This window comes from Sciurus vulgaris (genome assembly GCF_902686455.1).
Source record: "Sciurus vulgaris genome assembly, chromosome: 3".
Taxonomy (NCBI): domain Eukaryota; kingdom Metazoa; phylum Chordata; class Mammalia; order Rodentia; family Sciuridae; genus Sciurus; species Sciurus vulgaris.
In genome coordinates, this window is record NC_136463.1 from 163740671 (window position 1) to 163760788 (window position 20118).

The 20118-nt window shown below is 35.3% G+C and overlaps 1 protein-coding gene across 1 annotated transcript in view; it reads right to left on the reverse strand.

The window, feature by feature from the left end:
• Nucleotides 1-20118, reverse strand: part of ERBB4 (erb-b2 receptor tyrosine kinase 4) — a 1167248-nt gene that overhangs the window by 181126 nt on the left and 966004 nt on the right. Inside the window, 1 exon segment of the mRNA XM_079135547.1 lies at nucleotides 19106-19291. Within this exon segment, the coding sequence (XP_078991673.1) occupies nucleotides 19106-19291 (186 nt within the window).

Genomic DNA, 20118 nt, shown 5'->3' on the forward strand with positions numbered 1-20118 from the left:
GGCACTTGGCTAAACTGAGGATTTTTTACACACATTTACTTACACATGTAAGTTCTTTATACACATGAATTCTGTTAAAACTCACAACTCACCCAGGTAAGTACTTACATTATTTCCATTTTACAAATGAGGAGCCTGAGATTTAGAATGATTAACTAGAATAAAACCAAATATATATTACACGGTGGAGGTAGGATCCACAATTTTTTTATACTGGTATTGATCCCATTAGTTAAATTCTTTTAAAATTTCTGGGTTTTTTCCTGGATTATTACTTTCATTCCTCCTTGGAACTCTTCATCCTCTGTAATAAACTGGAGCATAGGAAAATATTCCTCAAGTCCTTTACTTCTGCCTAGGGAAGGGAGACCTGCTTACATTTATAGCACACATAATTGGTGAGTGCCTTAGGCAAAATGACAAACATAGCACATGGCCTGCAGGTTGCTGGAATAGCTTCCTCAGTGCCAGAATGCTTGCCCAAGAATGGAGCAGTCCTTTGTGGCTTCCCGGGGACGTTCTTCCTTTAAAACAGTCCAGAAAAATGATTACTGTGGACTCCTGGTTGTGACACTGTAGATTGGAAGAGAAGGTCGAAGTCTCTTCTTAGATCCTGACTTCAATTCAAACTTTTTGGTCCTCTATTCTTTTCCTACTAGTCTGACTGCATTCCATGAAACTGTGATTCATACAATTTGTTAAGACTCTTTTCTAATCTGTCATATTGTGTGCTTCTCAATAATCAATATGCTATGTGAACCAAAGTCAGAGAAATATCAGATGAATAAGTCCTGAATTGGGGTGAAGGGTTGAGACCCAAAGAGAGACATACACAGAAGGAAAGATAAAAGCATTGCTAGGGACCTAGTTTACCAAGAAGACAAAGTCGAAGAATTGTAATAGCAATAAAGACCAAAAAGATTTTGTCAGAGTCCTTTATTTTAGGAGTCTGCTAAATGCTGGGAATTTGAGATGAGCTAGCATATTTGCCATTAATTTTAGTTATAGTAATTCAAAAAGCACTTGACTAAAAATAATCATTCGCCCATCATACACACACACACACACACACACACACACACACACACACACAAATAAATAAATAAATAATTTTTAAAAAACAACTATAGGAGCCCTTTTTCCTCCTGAGCTTAAAGTTCCTACATACTATTTGTTGAGATCATCATTAATGTCTCATGCAGAATGTTAAAGAGCCCCCTAAGGAATCTTCCTGCTTCCCCATCCTGTCTTCAGGTGTGTGCAGTTCAAATTCCTAGCAGGAAAAAGAATCAATAAAATATTTAAATGCTCACGACTCATGGACAGCTCTCTTCTGGCATCTGGGCATATCATGGAACATTATTTATGACTAACACCTACAATCAGCTTACATAATTTCAATGTATAAAGCCTCTGGCTTTTAGACCTGGCAATGAGGCATGTGTAAGTCCACTTTGCTATGACCAGAGTAAGGAGTCTTCAGTCTGGCATGCCTCTTTCCCCGTTATTCTCCATGCTGTGTTCACATTATTAAGTATCATCCCCTACATTTACACATTGGTGAAAAAGGGGGCAAGTCAAATATCGTCCTGAAAATTTGTATTTTACTTCAGCCACTTTAGGGAACTAGGAATGTTGCTTGACTGTTTTGACAAAGAATGAACAAGGTAGTAAAACTTCTGAGGAGTTTTTTTTAATGTTCCGTTAAATTTCTCATACAGATTCTCTTTTATATGAACAATAATGCTTAAAGTGATTAATGACCAGAACTCCCTCAGAAGCCATCTCCTTTGAGTCCTAATATCACATTTCTTCAAGGATAAAAGTATAATTTTACCCAATTTTTCTGACCAGAGTAGAGGTCTCTAGATTCATTCAATCCCAATAGGGAAGAACCCAAGGCAGCGTTTCCCTGTTAAATAACTCTTCAAAGAGGTGAGAAAGTAAGCAGCAGGATAAGGTGATCCCTATTTTTTCTTCCTATGTTACATGTGCTCTGAGGATAGAAAAACTGAGAACTTCCAACACAGCAATTTCAGTAGACAAGGAATTCAATTATTATGTTGCAATGGGGTTTGGTTTGCTGAGAAATTTCCCGATTCTAGTAGTCCATCCCAACGTTTTTACTTTATAAATTGTTTATCAGCTTTTCCTATGTTCACCAGAAGGGAAAACAGAACACAAAACTCAGAAAAACAAAATCAGGGCTCTATCTCTGATGTTAGCAACATCAGTAGCTTGGAGAATACTTTTCTGTGGGTTGCATTTTTGGTGTTTATTATCATTCTCCCTTGCCTACAATCCAATTTCTTTAGATCCATATGGTGCCAATTTCTTGAAAGCTTATTGTAGTAATATTAAAAATCTCAATCTAAATATCAAATTAGTCCCAAATCATAGGAAATAAATCCATGTGGGTTCACAAAATTTCCCCTTCAGGCCTTGAGATTCAGTTATTTATTCCTTCATTTCTTATGAAGAATAAATTGTTTTTAATGTTGCATTTTATAAAGGACTTAGAATGTGTGGGTGTCCCCCAAAGTACTTGACTTTCGTGGTATTTTTAAAAACAATCATAACTTGGAAAATTTTTCAATATTTGAACAATGATAATAAAAATTGCTTTGGGCTGAAATTCTTTCTGTGTTCTATATCACACTCCACAGAAAAAAAGTCACAGCCAAGTAATAAACCTGGAAAATATGGGTTTATAATGGAAATGTTGACAGACTCTAGCAAGTGCTGCTATAATATCTTGAATCTAATTTAAAAGAAGTTTTCAATAATGCTTTCCAAGCCAGTCTTTGGGGGAATTCCAAGTTTAAAAAGAAGGAGTTTCCACTACTTCTATCTCAATGATTGATGAAAATATGAGGAATTCGTGACCAAATACCTTAGGACACCTGTAAATAAGATCTGTGTACCTGTAACAGGAGATCAAGCATGAAGAAGCTTCTATCCTTAAAGAAGCCACTCAGCTGAAGTTCCACTTTGATGTAATGACAGTCCACACATGTCATATGGATCGTACCGAGGGCAGTACTAAGTACTAAATATAAGCACTCAGTTATTTAATAGAAAATTTTCATAGAAGTTTAACAAACAGGGTAGCTGTGACTCAGCAGATTGTAATTCTAGAAGTGACCAGGTCTTACTGCTTTTCTTTTCTTCATTATATTTATTCTTCTACTTCTTTTTTTTTTTTTTTTTTTTGAGATGGAGTTTTTCTATGTTGCCAGGCTGAACTCCAGATCCTTGACTTGAGTGATCCTTTCACCTCAGCATCCCAAGGAGCAGGGACTATCCACATGTGCCACTGTGGCCAGTTCATTATATTGATAAACATCATCTGTGCTTTCCCATATTCTCCACGAACTGATGGTACAAGATATCTGGTCAAGGTAAATTTTTATACTTAAAGTTTTACTGAACATAATAAATAACAAATATCTCCTTCAACTATCTAATGAAGGTGAAAACCAGTCAGGCGTGTTGCTAACAATCCCAGGTTGCTGTCTTGTCCCACTCTTAGTGCTAAGCAAAATAGTGGCCCTGAGAGAGGCAGAGTGTGGAAATGCTTAGGTCCAGTCAGGAAACCTATCTGTGGCAGAGTTGCAGCCTCATTTATTTGCTGTATGATTGGGGACATGTTGTGTGAACTCTTAGTTTGTTTTGTTTGTTTTCTTGTAAAAGAGAAAGAATATGAAAAATAATAAGAAGAATGATAACAATATCAAGTGCTACTGTGTACCAGACGTTTTTATGTACTGTACCCATATTCATTCTTTTAAACATTCAATAGTCTCCACCTTATAACTTATATTATAACTTATATTATATAACTTATATATAACCATAAAACCATATATATAACATATATAACCATATTCTAGGATAGCCCTATATTCTTCCAATTCATAGTAGAAAAAGTCATTTCAGGCAGATGTTTTGACTTGATGAGCCAAAGCTTTAAAGATTCTGTCATCTAAAATCTTTAAAGCTAAAGGTAAATACCTAGGCTTAATATTATTTTAAAGTATGGAAAAGTAAAGTAGAAAAGTACACATCATAAGTATATAGCTCAATGAATTTCACACACTGAGTCTCCCACTTAACCATCTCCAAGATTAAGAAAGTACTGATATCTCAGGAGCCACAAATATTAGCTAGATTTTAATGTAAATACTTATATAGAAATTAAAGATTTTTTAAAAATTTTAGCCCTTAAGGCATTCATGGTGAAAACTTCATAAATTCTATTTAACTTTAGTAGAATAACTTTGGTAAATCTTTAAACATACCTGAGAGATCATAAAAATAGGTGTGAGAAGTCAGTCATTTGATGTTAAAAAATAAAATAATTCTAATTTGAAAGCTCAAGTCAATCTTGCATCTCATCTACAAGGGAGTTTATAACAAATCCTTGGCTTAAACCTTATGCTTTCTAATATAGCAACCCCATTAGTAAGCCATGTCCATGTTAATGTGCTTGCTTGGGGCAATAATCATCAGAGTCCCTGGTTCTGGTCCTTGACAGTGCAAGTGCACCAGCAGTGTGTGTGATGTAGTATCGCAATTATACAATTAGCCTTGTCAAGGCATGGAGCATGGGGAATAGCAGGGTCTTGAAGCTTAAAATGTGGCCGGCTGATAGATGACTGTCATTAAGCTCATCCTTTGCTCACTCTGTGACGGTGTAGACACCAAGCTTAGGAAAAGACTCCTGGATGAATGATAAAATCCCTGACCTACAGCCATCCTTCTTCAGGTGCTCATAACTGCTCAGCTCACCTTTCCCTTCCATGACACAGATATTCTGTTTATCTCTCACCTTAGCTTGATGAAAAATAATGAAGAGTTGCCAATAAACTCTTTCCAATCAATCAAATTTAGGTGATGGAAAGTGAAAGTTTGCAAAAATATTGTTTAGCCTAATTCTCACAATGATAATAACGGTTCTCAGCATTCTACATTCCATTTCATATATGTGTACCGTATTGGGTATTGCAGAATTTTAGCTACATAGAATTATATTCAAAATGTTAATGTCTCCTACTAATATACTGAAATTCCATAGATATATATAAACACCACATGTGTACCTATATGTATATTTGTATATATATGACCCATAGTCTATGTATATTTTGAGTTATCATGTATGATACTAGATAAAAATATTTTAAATTTCTGAATTTTCTCAAAAGGGAGAAAGTTGGCATTGAGCCTTAATTTCTTGCTCTCATTCACTTTCAGCCTGTCTTCATTATTAACCTAATTTCCCTCCCTCCTGGCTCCAAGCCCTTCTGGGTTTGATTGGGCCACTCTCTTCTGCAGCTAGTGACCTGCTAAACCATTTTCCTATGGTAATTAGATGGTGCAGCAGTAAGAGTGCAGATGTTCCCAGTAAGTAATTGTAAGAGAGTAATTGTAAGAACTTGTTTGGCTGCTGCATCTTTTCTGGACTACAGACCTGTACACACCCAAGCTCCTCTCACAGTCAATAAAATAATTTTACCAAATCTACAGAGGATGTCCTTTGAAGCGAGACTGCCAAATGACCACTAGTAGACTAAAATTTAGTGTATTTTTGCATGTGCATTTTAAGGCACAAAATATAGATTCAGAAGATATTTTTAAAAAGCCATTACTACAAAAATTGATCATGGCAAGACTTTAGTCCAATTTTAAAAAAAGAGTAGGAGGTGGGTGTGGCTATGAAGAAATATCATGGGGTCACAAAAATATCTCCACATCTTGATTATGGTGCTGGTCATGTGAATCTACACATGTGCCAATATTTCACAGAAACACAAACACATGCATGTGCATCAACACACAAAGTAGTTCATGTAAACTGGTGAGATCTAAATAATCTCTGTGGATTGCACCCATGTCAATTTCCTGTTTGTAGGGCTTTGCTATAGTTACAAAAGAAGTCATCATACAGGAAAATGGTTGAAAGATAAATTGGACTTCTATTTAATTTTTTTGTAACTTTGTAATCTATGATAATTTAAAAATATTTTTTAAATTTAAACTCTTTTTTTTTTTTTTTTAAAGAACTATTTGGAGAAAGAATTGGCTATAGTCAGGTGTGGGCAGAAGTTAATCTGTGTTTTGTCTTAGACCCACTATGGTTTTTCTGTTTCCAGGTAAATTACTTGATTTCAGTCTTTGCTCCTCCTCTCTGTGGCAAAATGCTACTCTTGTCTCTCCAATTACTGTAAACGTTTTGAAATCTGTAGGAAAAAGTGTTGCATGCATACATCTGAAAAAGCATGAATATATTTCACAACTTCCTGAGAGCAATATTGTAACACCCATCTACCTCTACAGTTTTAGAAACAAAAGCCATAGGGGAGCAATAAACTAGATATGCCAGTCCTGCTACTTTGATTCTGCATTTGAGAAAATCACTGTGCTACCAAAATCTGCTACAATACCAAGCCTCACAGTCATGACTAATAGATGTAATTGTGAACACTTTGCACACATGAAATACAATTTAATCCATTTGGATTGGATAGCTTTCACTTTTCTGTCAAAAAAAAGTACATTAAAAGTACTAGCTAAAACATAAATTCACAGAAAGGAAATTAAGTTCTTTACTTTGTGAATGTGTATAAGTAGCTAAATGAAAACCTTCGCCATTTCTAGAAAGGCTTAACTTACAAGCTGAATTAGAGTCGCTCAGCATGCCAAACAAAGCCACAGGCAAAGCAAAGCAAAGGGGAAGCTTGCCATTTTATAGGTTAGACAAGAAAAAACCTAAATGACTTCTCTAAGTGAGAGACCTTCATATTTCATGCAGACCCCAGGAAACAATTAAGCCTTCAGTGCAATTCTGGGACCTGTGTGCTAGAAACTGCCTCAATAAACTTTATTTTCATCTGGTAGCATTGAGAGTCTCTCTTATCCCTTACTACCCTTTATATATCATCCTCCTTTAAGGCAATGAAAATTTGGCACATAAATAAAAAGCATGATAGTGTTTCAGGGAGGGGATAACCACGATTCAAATTCAGCCAGGTGCTTTATCACCAATTTGGGAGACTGTGATGCTATCAGGCATTCTGATACAAAGATCGAGAGGGAAAACAATTGGTGGAAAGGGGAGATTCTTTTAAAAAGCATTCTTGGAAGGCAAAATAAAATACAAAAAGTACTCAGAAGCAAAACTAAGCTAGTTACTCATTTAAAATTTTGTAGGGGAAAAATGTTCATTAGATCAATTAAAATGGTCACAAAAGGTATATGACCTCATATTTTACACCTCCTATTGAATTATAATACTTCAGTGGTTTTCCACCTAAAATACAAACAAGGAAATGCCAATTCTTGCATAATTGAGACTTGGGGGTGGCTTAGGCTGTCAGTTCATCTGAACCAGAACACTTGGGTATCTGGATGGTGTATGAATTCAGTTCCTGGTTTTATCAATAAGAACAACTGTGGCCTTAATGGACTTGCTCATGTTTTGGCTACAGTTCTGCCCTCTCCAACAAAGGCACATGAGATGATCTTAACACTAGTCTCTGACAGCCTCTGGGGCACCCTCAGATTTCCATGGAGCCCTCTCTATGCCCTTCTGCTATTGCAGAACAGGCTTTGATTTTCACGTAAGATTCACAGAAAACATATTTATGACTTAAGAAAATTGAAATAAATGAATAAGATGATCTTCTGGGTCTCCTTCTTACACTAACATTTCAATAGGCCCTGACATTCATTTTAAAAGATTCACCAGTTCACAAAAGGATTTCTCTGGATGAAGTTCCTTCCATGTCATTTTTCAGTTGTTTACCTTTACTTCAGTACACCTAGCAAAATATTTTACTAAGACATCAGGTAGCCTTGTGTTTGTGCTTTGGGATAAATAAGAACTTTCTCTGTTTCTAGTCTAAGCTCCTCATCTAGAAAGGGCTTTAAAGGATTTTAGTACTACAGGGTCTAAAACTGCAATTCTAAAGCACAGGTACCCAAGAGATAAATCTCACTTAGGTTTTGTTATTTGAGAAACTCACTTTTATTTTTCTAGAAGAGGAGGTAAGAATAGAACCTCACCATTGTGGCAGAGCAAAGAGACTGAACACAGCAATCTGGGGGGAAAGGTTAGGTTCTCCAAGACTCAAGAAGGAAGGGGGAGTAGGATTCCCCCTGGTGGCTATTCCAGAAGGGGACCGGATGAGTTTGGAGGGAGGACCTCTGCCTCTACCCTCCCACTGTACCCACAGAGGCATTAGACCTCATAAGAGATATTGAATGGATGGATAGCCAGGCCTCAGGGAACTGACTGGCATGAGATAAGGCTTTGTAAGAACGTACTCTGGCTAGTTTAACGGAGGAGGGGAGGTAGGTGCAGCAGAACCCTGGCAATCCAGTCACTCCAGCCTAGCTCAGTTGAGCCACAACCATTAAGTAGAAGAAACTTGTGGGGACTTCCCATTACATGAGATCAGAATTACTGACCCATTCTGATAAATGTGTACCTCGCTGGAATAATTTTTCTCTGAATAAAAACTGAATATATTTAGGGAGTACAGTGAAATGTTTTGAAATTAACTTATCCATCATCTCACCTAGTTACCATTGTGTGTGTGTGTGTGTGTGTGTGTATGTGTGCATATGATAAGAACACTTGAGATACTCTCAGAAAATTCCAAGCAACAATACATCATTGACAATGTTGTATATTAGGTCTCCAGAACTATCCGTGTTATAACTACAAGCCTCTAACATTTGGCCAACAGCACCACTTTCCTCCCACTCCACAGACCCTGGTAATTACCCTTCTACTCTCTGATACTATGGAATAATTTTAATTTAGAAAAAAAATGTACTACCATATTCCTGAATCTGGTATCTCAGACTAAATTTGTTTCTGTTTAACATGAAGAAATTATTAAAAAACAAAATAAAACACTCTTCTAAAGCAAACTTATCTTTGTCTTGGCATAAACAGTAAGAGAATCCTTAATTTATGGAAAGGTAAGCAATATTCTTCTGAAATGGAAGACCTTGAAAGCACTGCTCTGGGTAATTAAAAAATAAGTCAATATTTATCAAGCAACAGGTTAAGATATTGACACATTTTATTATTTTATCTAAACATTATGACAACCTTATAAAGTAGGTATTATTATCTATGATTTTTAGAAGGATATTCAGAGAGTTTACAAAATTCCAAATTTTATAGCTAGTGACTGGTGGAGTTGGTATACAAAGCTAGAGTTTTCTAATCCCAAAATACAATTTCTTTTCATGATAATCATAGTAGGTATTAATGAATATTAACTCTATTCATGAGTATAATAATTAATGAATACAAATGAATACAGGATGTATACATATATATGCATAAACATATATAAATAATATATATATTCTTATTCCATAGAAACTTTCATCTAATTTTTAGATTAATATCAGTTTTCCTATTTGTTTATTTATTAATTCAAATTGGGACATCATGGACTTGATGTATTCTATGCAGGTATGGATATTCCATTTGGCAAAACAAGAAGTGATTCTTAGAGGACCCATCATTCTGATCCAGAATTAAAACACGGATTCCTATTCTTATTCTTTAATGTTCATGTTTTTTCTGCTATATTATGTGCCTTTCTGTACAAGTCATGAATAAATTGACTAATTTGGGTGATAATAAATATTAATAATGTCTGACTTTACTTACTATTTTAAAACATCTATTGAGCATTGAAACTCTGGTAGGAAGTTGCAGAGCTGATGCATGATCACATTTCACCCTTGCAACAGCATTAAGACTGTGTCCATCTGATAGATGAGAAAACAAATTTAAAGACATTGAGGAATTTATCTAAGTCATTATGGATTATAAATGGTGGAACAAAAACTAGCACCAAGTACTACTTTCTTCTAAATCCTCCCTAATAACTACTGGGAAGGTATAATCTTTCGGTCTAACTACATAAAGCAATGTTTTTTGTTTGCTTGGTTATTGTGTCCACATTCCCCAGGGATTAGAAGAATATGATATAGGGATGTTTTTCAATTTTGATCATTCTTAAGTTCCCATTCTTAGAATGGTATGTACTATATCATAATTGAATGCAATGGTTAATTTTATATGTCAACTTGACTGAGCCATGAGAGTGCCAAGACATTTGGTTAAATATTATTTTTTCAGTGTGTCCCTGATTCTGTATGAGATTAACATTTGATTTGGTATACTGCATAAAGTTGAATGCCCTCTATAATGTGGGTTGGCCTGACCCAACCAGTCCAAGACCTAAATAGAATAGAAAGCCCACTCCATGAGTAAGAGATTTCCTCCTGCCTGGTTGATTTGAACTGGGACATTGGTTTTCTCCTGCATTCAGACTTCAACTGAAATAGGCTCTTCCTGCTGACTTTTAGACTAGAACTGTACCATCAACTCACCTGAGTCTCAAGCCTTTGAATGGGGACTGGAACTAAAGAATTGGCTCTGCTGGATCTTTAGCTTGCCCACACAGATTGAGACTTAGCCTCCGTAATCTCATGAGGTAATTCCTTACAATTAATCTGTTTTTATATCTCTGTACAACCTGTTGGTTCTGTTTCTCTGAGAATCTTCATTAATACACTTAATATGTTCTTAAAATTTTAATAAATAAATGAATCCCTCTTGGTTAACAAAGAATGTAGATGACTCTACTTTGGGATCCAGTTCTCCAATTCTCATTAAGACATGATTCTAAGAAATACATGTAGGCCTTGCAAAAATTCACTGGTTAGGCTACCTCTTTAGGGAAAACAAGGATTGGACACTGTTGTTGAAATAAACAAGGACATCCATGTTTCAGAGATCAGCTAGGCTATTATGAGCCTAGTTTGCAATTCAACAATGGAAGAGACACTGAAGGTATTTACCCCAAATAAAGTCAAGTCACTGAGTTAGATTCATGCCACTAATTTTTCTCAAAAGATCTAATAACAATTAATCAGAATATATAATGCATTCAAATTTAAATAACAGTAATAACAATGATAAATAATAAGCTATCATAGTTTTTTTCTCCCCAAAGTGGTTATATGACTACAAAAAAAATCTCTATTTTAATTGTAGATTGTCATTACATGGTGTTTAGCTATGACACTAGTACTGTGACATTTAAATATTTATCTTCAATTCTACTTTTCTGCTTTTATAAAACATAAAAATTTGTGTCAAAACATACTCAAAGAATCCATTCAAGCAAATGATAATCACAAAATTTCTAAACAGTATTAGCTATCACTATTATAGTATTAAGTGTAATCATAGGTACCAATTTTATCTTTTCGAAAAAAAATGTTAGGAGAGTCTGTCCCCACTTGAAGCTATCAATTTTTATTTTAATGGCTTACACATATGTGCATGTGACTGAGGTTACATCTACATAGAATCTGGTTTTTAAAAGAAATCAAAGGGTTGGGGTTGTAACTCTGTAGTAGGGTGCTTGCCTGGCATGTGTGAGACCCTGAGTTTGATCCTTAACACCACATAAAAATAAATCAAATAAAGGTATTATGTCCATTTCAACTAAAACATTTTTAAAAACAGAAATGTCAGCATCCAGTTCATTCATTAATACATCAGACACTCAGATTATAAAGTCAGTCTTTATTCATGCAGAAGTAAGTGGCAGAATCAAATGAGAAATTACAGTGTCCTGTCACCCCATGTGTTTGCTACAAGAGAAAATGGAAAAGAATAGAGAAGGAGGGTAAGTGAAGTCTCTGCTCAAGTGACATTCAAGCCTGAAGCAAGACTTCACATTTGTGTACAGAAGAGGAATTCACTTCTGAACACAGCAATCTCTTCTCCTTTCCATCATTATGAACTGTGTTTTTGAACCAAAGGAGGTTCCCCCTCCCCCCCGCAAAGAACTCCCACTCTGTCATCAAAAGAAAAGAAAAATAACCACATATATCTCTCCCTGGGCCAAAAAAGTCAGCTTTCACTAGCTCTAATTAGGAATATGATATGGACAAGAAAAGAAATTTAGGGAAAAACAAAGTAGAGTAGAATATGAAAAAAATTGAGAAATCTGCAAAACTGGCATAAATATCCTATTCACCTCTGAGACAATACAATTTTCTCTAAAAACATAAAGGCTGCAAGCAATAATTTGCAAAAATATAACTGAAAGTATCTTTATTCATAGGCAGAATCTAAAGAACCTTGCTTAAACATATGGGTTAATTTTAATTCATAAAACGATTGAATGATTTTTATTTCCATCTCCCTTTAAGAATTTTAAAGTAGGTAAATTTACAACTCAGACAATTTGTGAATCATTTTGAAGGGCACATTGGACCTCTGACATATTTCAGATTCAACCCTCCTAGTTTCCAATCATTCACCACCCAAAAAGAAAACCTTGGGAATCCTACGTCTGAATTAAACTGTAAATTGATAGAGCACCAGAATAAAATCAGACAATAAAGTAAAATAAGCAGGCAAAACTCTGAGGAAAGTTCAGGACTCCAACAAATAGTAGCCTATATACAGTACTCAGGCTTTACAAATACAGCCATAACAACAGCAAAAAGCTACAAATAATATTTCCCTTAGAAAGGAGTCAGCAGCAAAAATTTGTTCAGTAATAGGAGGTCAAACCAATATTGACCTTTTCTAGCTTGAGATGGAAGAGTTAGAATTTTCTCTTTGCTCCTCTTCAATAATAGACTGTCTTATGCTAAGAATTACTCCTGATCTCACTTCTCTACAAGTTCACTGGTAGTTTCACATGTTTTCAATATTACAAACAATCCAATTTTCTAACATGAACATTAGAAGCCATAAGAGCAAAAGTAGAATAAATAGCATCTTAGAAAGCTGGGTAAGAAAGCATAGGAAGATGGGAGGGGCAGGTCTCCTCCTCTCCCATCCAGCATGTCTCATACAAGTCATCAATCTTTCATATCTAGGATTTAAGAATCAGTCATCTATCTTTTTAAAATGACATCATTAGGATATTCTGGCTATACACATGTGTCTTTCCTATATTCATGTCAGCTAATACTCCAATAACAAATACTGTATATTCTCTCTTTATGCTAAGCAGTGTCCTTAACATATTATAAATATTGTCTTGTATTCACAATTACTCTACAAAGTAGATGCTATTATTCAGGGACACAGAGAGGTTAACTAACTTGTCTAAGGTCACATAGCTCATAAGTTATAAAGGTAGGATCTGAACCCCAGCAATCTATTCTCCAGTCTGTAGGCTGAATGTGCCAGATTATACATTTGTGATTCTTAGAGTGTCACTTATGACCAATATCTATAACACACAGTAGTTTATGGAACTGTTTGAGTTTCCATTATTGTAATCATTGAAATATTCATTGAAAAGAATCTCTCCATAATTATTCATCTAGTACTTGCTCCTGAAAATGTGACCTAGAAGCTGATGATAGAACACATCTTCACGAAGGCAATAAAAAGTATTATTTATGATAGGATATTTTTATGGAATTGATAATGAGACACAACTACAGTAAAACAATGTGCGTCTCCCCAGTCTGCAAATTTGGAAGTGCCACGGAAGGAGAGCAGGTTGCTAAAGCTGCAGTGATGTGTGCATGAATGGGAGAGAAAATGTGCAAAGTGGTTAGAGACCTGGCTTGGGAGAGTTACAGAATGCAGGGCATTAGTACACCAATGTGTCCTTTTGAACTTCTCCTTTTTTTCATCTATAACATGGGAAAATAGTGGATAATAACCTGCTAGAATTTTCAGTGAAGACTAACATGATTTGCAAAAAACACTAAACAGACTCCATGTGTGCAACATACTCTTGATACATGCTCTAGTCTGGATCTTAAACGTCCTCCAAAGGCCCATGTGTTAAAACAGTCCCCAGGGGAGGTGGTGGAAGCTTTTAAGAGCTGGAGCCTAATGAGAGGTCTAGTCACTGGGGGCGCATACTTGAAGAGAACTGTGAGACCCTGGTCCCTTCCTCTTTCTCTCCTTAACATTCCAGTCATGAGGCAAATGGCTTTTTACTCCACCACTCGTGGCCTGCCATGATGTATTGCATTGCCAGGGACCCAAAAGCAGTGGGCAATCAACTGACCATGGATGGAAACTTCCAAAGCCATGAGTCAAAGGACCCCTGTTCTCTTTATGAGTTGACTTATTCAGGAATTTGAGAAAATGCTGACTAACATATTCCATATAAATTCACTCATTATCAGTGTTATTCACTATGAAGATCTTCACTCTAAACCGACAAAACACTTTTCAGAATCTCTATTTGTCAATAAAAACACCTATCTGTTCAACTTATCAGCAACAACTGTGAAAGAAGGAATTATCATTACCTTACACCTTCATTATATGGTATTGCATGGACATGAAATAAAACCATGTCCTGCTGGGCTTGAAGAGTGAGTAGGGCCACCTATAAGTGGATGAATTTGATGTTTAAATGTGTGTCTTCCATTACATAAAATTTTGTAGAATGATTCTGTATAATGATCAAATAATGAAGAATGGAAAGAAAATTTGGAATATAAATGAAAATATTTTAAAAATACTTATTTCCTTATATATGGACGGAATAAAGTTACTTCAGTTCTTTATGTCTCACTTTATTTATCTGTGAGATGGTATCACTCATGTGTGATGAGACATATTAATTAATTAAAAGCATATAGAGTCATGCCCTAGACAGAAGAAATGTTTGATAGTGTCAGTTGTGAGCACTGTTTCTTCTAAATACTGTTAAATGTTTCACAGGTATGTTATAACACAAAAATAAATTGATTACTTTAGAGCATCATCTCTCCCTTTACCTCCAAGTTTTGTCAACAACAATCACCATAAAAAAAGAGATGCAAGCAAAATAACAGTGGTTACTGGATCAATCATGATGAAATCCCATACAACTTCTATGAGTCTGTCTTGGTGAGAATTGGAAACAAAGAAAAAGAAGCCTCTAAGTTACTGAACTAGGTATTTGTAAAATATTTGTCTTCACTCAGATCATATTACCCATATTTTATAGACATTTATAAAACAATTTTCTGTTTCATGGCTTCCAGCCTATAGCTGATAATGAGACTGTATTTCAACATTTCATATTCTAGAAGCTGAGCAGGGAAATGTACATGGGTTATTTTATTTAATCTCCAAATCATAATGAGGAAGTATATTCATTTTTCTATTGCTCTAACTAATAACCACAAATTTAGTGGCTTAAAACAATATATATTTATTCTCCTACTGCTCAGGAGGTTGGAGGCCAAAAATCAGTTTAACCAGACTCAAATCAAGGTATGAGCAGACTTGTGCTCCTCATGGAAATTACAGGAATGTCTTTCCATTTCCAGCCCCCAGAGGTAGATTGCATTGCTCACCCTGTGACCCCTGTGTCCATCTTCATGGCTACAACTCCAACTCTGCTTCTGTGTTTTGTGTTCTCTCTTCAACTCTGATCCTTTTTCTCCCCCATTTAATAGGTCCCTTGTTTTTATACTGAGCCCACAGGGATACTCCAGGATAATTCCCTCAACTGAAGACTCCAATTTAATCACAAATCCCCTTCTAACATGAAAGGTAACACATTCACAAATTATGAAAATAGGATGCAGCCTTTTCAGAATTAGGTTGTTATCCAGCCTATTACAATCAGACTTCTATACCTGTGGGTTCTGAGTCCAAGGATTCCAACAAAGGGAGATCAAAAAAAAAAAAAAAAAAAAAAAGAGATCTACAATGAAAACTACAGAACACTAAAGAAAGAAATTGAAGAAGACCTTAGGAGATGGAAAGCCCTCCCATACTCCTTGATAGGCAGAATTAATATTGTCAAAATGGTCACACTACCAAAAACATCATACAGATTTAATGCAATTCCTACTAAAATCCCAATGACATTCTCCATAGAACTAGAAAAACCAATTACGAAATTCATTTGGAAAAAGAATAGTCAAACAATCCCCAGCAAGAAAAGTGAAGCATGAGGTATCACAATACCAGGCCTCAAACTATACCACAGAGCTATAGTAATAAAAACAGCATGGTATTGGCACCAAAACAGACATGTAGACCAATGGTACAGAATTGAAGACACAGAGACAAACCCACATAAATACAGTTATCTCATACTAGGCAAAGGTGCCAACAACATTAACTGGGGAAAAGATAGCCTCTTTAACAAATGGTACTGGGGAAAATGGAAAGTCACCTGTAACAAAATGAAATTAAACCTTTACTTCTCATCTTGCACAAAACTCAACTCAAAGTGGATCAAAGTCTTAGGCACTAGAACAGAGACCCTGTATCTACTAGAAGAAAAAGTAGGCCCAAATCTTCACCATGCTGGCCTAGGATCTGCCTTCTTTAGCAAGACCCCTAAAGCACAAGAAGTTAAATCAAGAATCAATAAATGGGATGGATTCATACTAAAAAGCTTCTTCTCAGCAAAAGAAACAATCAATAATGTGAAGAGAGAGCCTACAGATTGGGAGAAAATCTTTACCATGTGCACCTCAGATAAAGCATTAATCTCTAGTATATACAAAGAACTTAAAAAACTTAACTCAAAAAAATATAACACCATCAATAAATGGGCTAAGGAACTGAACAGACACTTCACAGAAGAAGATATATGATCAGCAACAAACATATGAAAAAATGTTCAATATCTCTAGCAATTAGAGAAATGCTAAGATTCCATCTCAATCCAATCAGAATGGCAATTATCAAGAATACAAGCAGTAATCAAAGGTGATGAGAATGTGGAGGAAAAGGAACATTCATACATTGCTGGTGTGAATGCAGTTGGTGCAAACATTATGGACAGCAGTGTGGAGATTCCTTAGAAAACTTGAAATAGAACCACCATTTGACTCAGCTATACCATTCCTCAGTTTATACTCAAAGGACTTAAAATCAGCATACTACAGTGACATAGCTATATCCATGTTTATAACAGCTCAACTCACAATAGGTAAACTATGGAACTAACCTAGATGTCCTGCAACAGATAAATAGATAAAGAAAATGGGGTATGTGTGTGTGTGTGTGTGTGTGTGTGTGTGTGTATATATATATACATACATATGATGGAATATTACCCAACTTTAAAGAAGAATGAAATTATGGCATTTGCTGGTAAATGAATAGAGTTGGAGAATATCATGCTAAGTGAAATAAGTCAAACCCCAAAACCCAAAGGCCAAATATTTTCTCTGATATGCAGATGCTAATTCACAATAATGGGGGGGGCACTAGGGAAGAATGGAGTTATTTTAGATTAGGTAGAGGGGAGTGAAGGGAGAGGAAGAGGTGGGGGGGGTAGGAAAGATAGTAGAGTGAAACAGACATTATTACCTCATATACATGCAGATAGAATGAGGCCCATTCTATGTTATTTACCCCTATATACCTTGTTCAGCAGGTCAGTGTAGTATCTGATATAAGTGCCTTCAAATATTTGTTAAAAGGGTTAATGACTAAACAAGTTTGCCATAAAAATCAAAGAGATTCATAAACACACAGAAAAACATTTAAATAATAGAAATGTGTTCAAGATGCTAGTAACCAAAATTAATACAGAAGAGAAAGTAGTCACATCTTCCTGGAGAGGAGGTTGAACAGGAAGGGCTTCATAGAGAACAAGACCAATCAGTGTTGATGGATGAATAAGACCAAGCTGTGTGAATCAAGAAGCCATGAGAAAAGAATTTCAAGTAGAGAAAAAAAACAGTATAAAACTGTGATTACTCTGGGCACTCAAAGCAGTTACTATCATTAAGAGTATATGGTGTTGGGCTGGGGATATAGCTCAGTTGGTAGAGTGCTTGCCTTGCAAGCACAAGGCCATGGGTTCAAATCCCCAGCACCACAAAAACAAAAAACAAAACAAAAAAAAACCAGTATATGGGGTTGTATAAATGATATATTAATGCCATGGGTTCCTAAAGACAAAACCTAAATTGTGGAGAACACAGCAGGAAATACTGAGAGAGCTAAGAAATTTAAAGCTTAGCTTTGTTTTTATTTATAGTTCTAGGATGATTTGAGAATAATCACAATTACAATACATAGTCCTTAAGGAAACTAAATTGAACCTTTTGGTATATAGAAATAACCTAGACTTTTCTTCTTAATTTCTTGGGTTTGCATTTTTAAGAATTGTGTCAAATTTCTGCTTTTGGTAATGGACTTTTTATTCATTCTTAGGTTGCAAAAAGAAATAGGGAAAGACTAGAAAATTAATATTTTGCCATTTATAAGTACAAAGATTAATATATCTGTAGACTTTATAAAACATCAGGTCATATTTTGAGTAAACTAAGAGTTAATATAGTGAATTTAAATTTGTCACATTCCTATTTTTTTGGAAAGAGAATTTTTTTCAAGACAAGTTTCTAGTATAAGAACTCATAAATTGATTTTTTTAACAAGAAGAATGCATACCCTTTTGTGGAATATATGTTGTGAATGCTCTTGAAAAATAAGCAGATCAGATAACTGGCAACATTATCCAAAACATATGCTCCTAGAGGGCAGTAAATGTTCTCTGGCTCACCACAGAACCACCTCCCCTATTACCAAGCTCAATCCCCTTATTTATGTTACATGACAGAACTCTTCTGTGAGGCTAACCACTAAAGACCAGCTGAAGACTTCCCAATGGTTTAGGAAGATATTTTGCTTTTTATAGTTTGTAATATTGACAATTATACCATCTATTTTAATAAAATCAACTAAGATTGAAAGAACTCTGATATTCAATCTTTTCTTTCTTAATTTTGTTTTTTGACTTTACTATACTAGAACAAACAAAATGTCAAAGAAATCCAGTATGGCAATTATTTCCTCTGACTAGCAAGCTTTTTATTTTGGCCTCTCAATGTAACATAAATGGCACAGTATGCTAATTCAAACATATGAGTAGATCATGTGTCTCATCTGTGTTTTACATTCAGGTACCACCCTATAATACATCTTTTATATATGGAATATAATTTTTTTTAATGGGTTGAAAGGCTTGACATGTTTTCAATACTCATACTGTTCCAGATTAGGAGATATAAACCCAGAAGTGTCATTTCCACTGGAAGCAATGGCACTTACCTTAGCTATCTGGACACACCAGTTCAGCAGCAGCTGTGACCCAATGTTATCCTTGTGTTCATGAACATATTCCAGCAGGCAGCCGTGAGGCATCAGCTGGGTAACCAGCTGGATGGTTGGACTTAGACATACACCTAATAGGCGGACTAGGTGTGGATGGTCCATGCTGGCCATGATCAGAGCTTCCTGTAAGGAAAAAATTACATAACACCATCATTTCAACTCAAAGTGTCAAACAATTATAGTTACATTGTTCAGATGCTGCTGATAATGCTTTTGAAAATGTACTCAATGAAGTCAATTAAAAATAAAAAGACATTATAATAACTAGTCTTAAAGTGATTTAATACAATGAATTTAAATAAAAAGTCTATACACTTATTAAAATGTAAGTGGTTATACAATAGCTGTCTATAAAATCAATACCAGTTTGTTCTCTTTTCTAGTATAAACAATATTTTATTTACTGCCAAGTGTATTAAAGTGAATCCAAACTTATGGCATGGATTTTAACTCTTGACCTTCATTCTAGGGTACAATAATATATAAATAATGTATAAATGCAGTCACATGCAGATAGAGAAACATGACCAGAGAAAGGAGTGACTCAGGTCAAACACAAGAAATAAGCTGGTAAGGTGGTGTCATCCAGTCTCAAATGACTTTTGTTTCTGATCTTTTGTGGCAGAAGCTGAAAACATTTTGTTTTCCAGATGTCTTCCAAGTAGAAAATGTCCTGCAGTTTCCCTTTCCCCAGCTGCCCCAGGGAACCCGAAGAGTCACAGAATTCATGTGGCCCATCTGCATCCACTAGGTTGCAGAGATTTTGGTTTCACTTGCTGAATATTTGAAATCTATATTTCAGTGAAATGTATATTTTACTGAATATTTGAAATAAAACAAAGCAGTACAGTTTTAAAGAGTACAGATATAAGTACATATGTGAATGTTATGAGTACAGATATGAATGCTACCAAATTAAATAATTACTCTAATAATAGCTGCTTGTACTC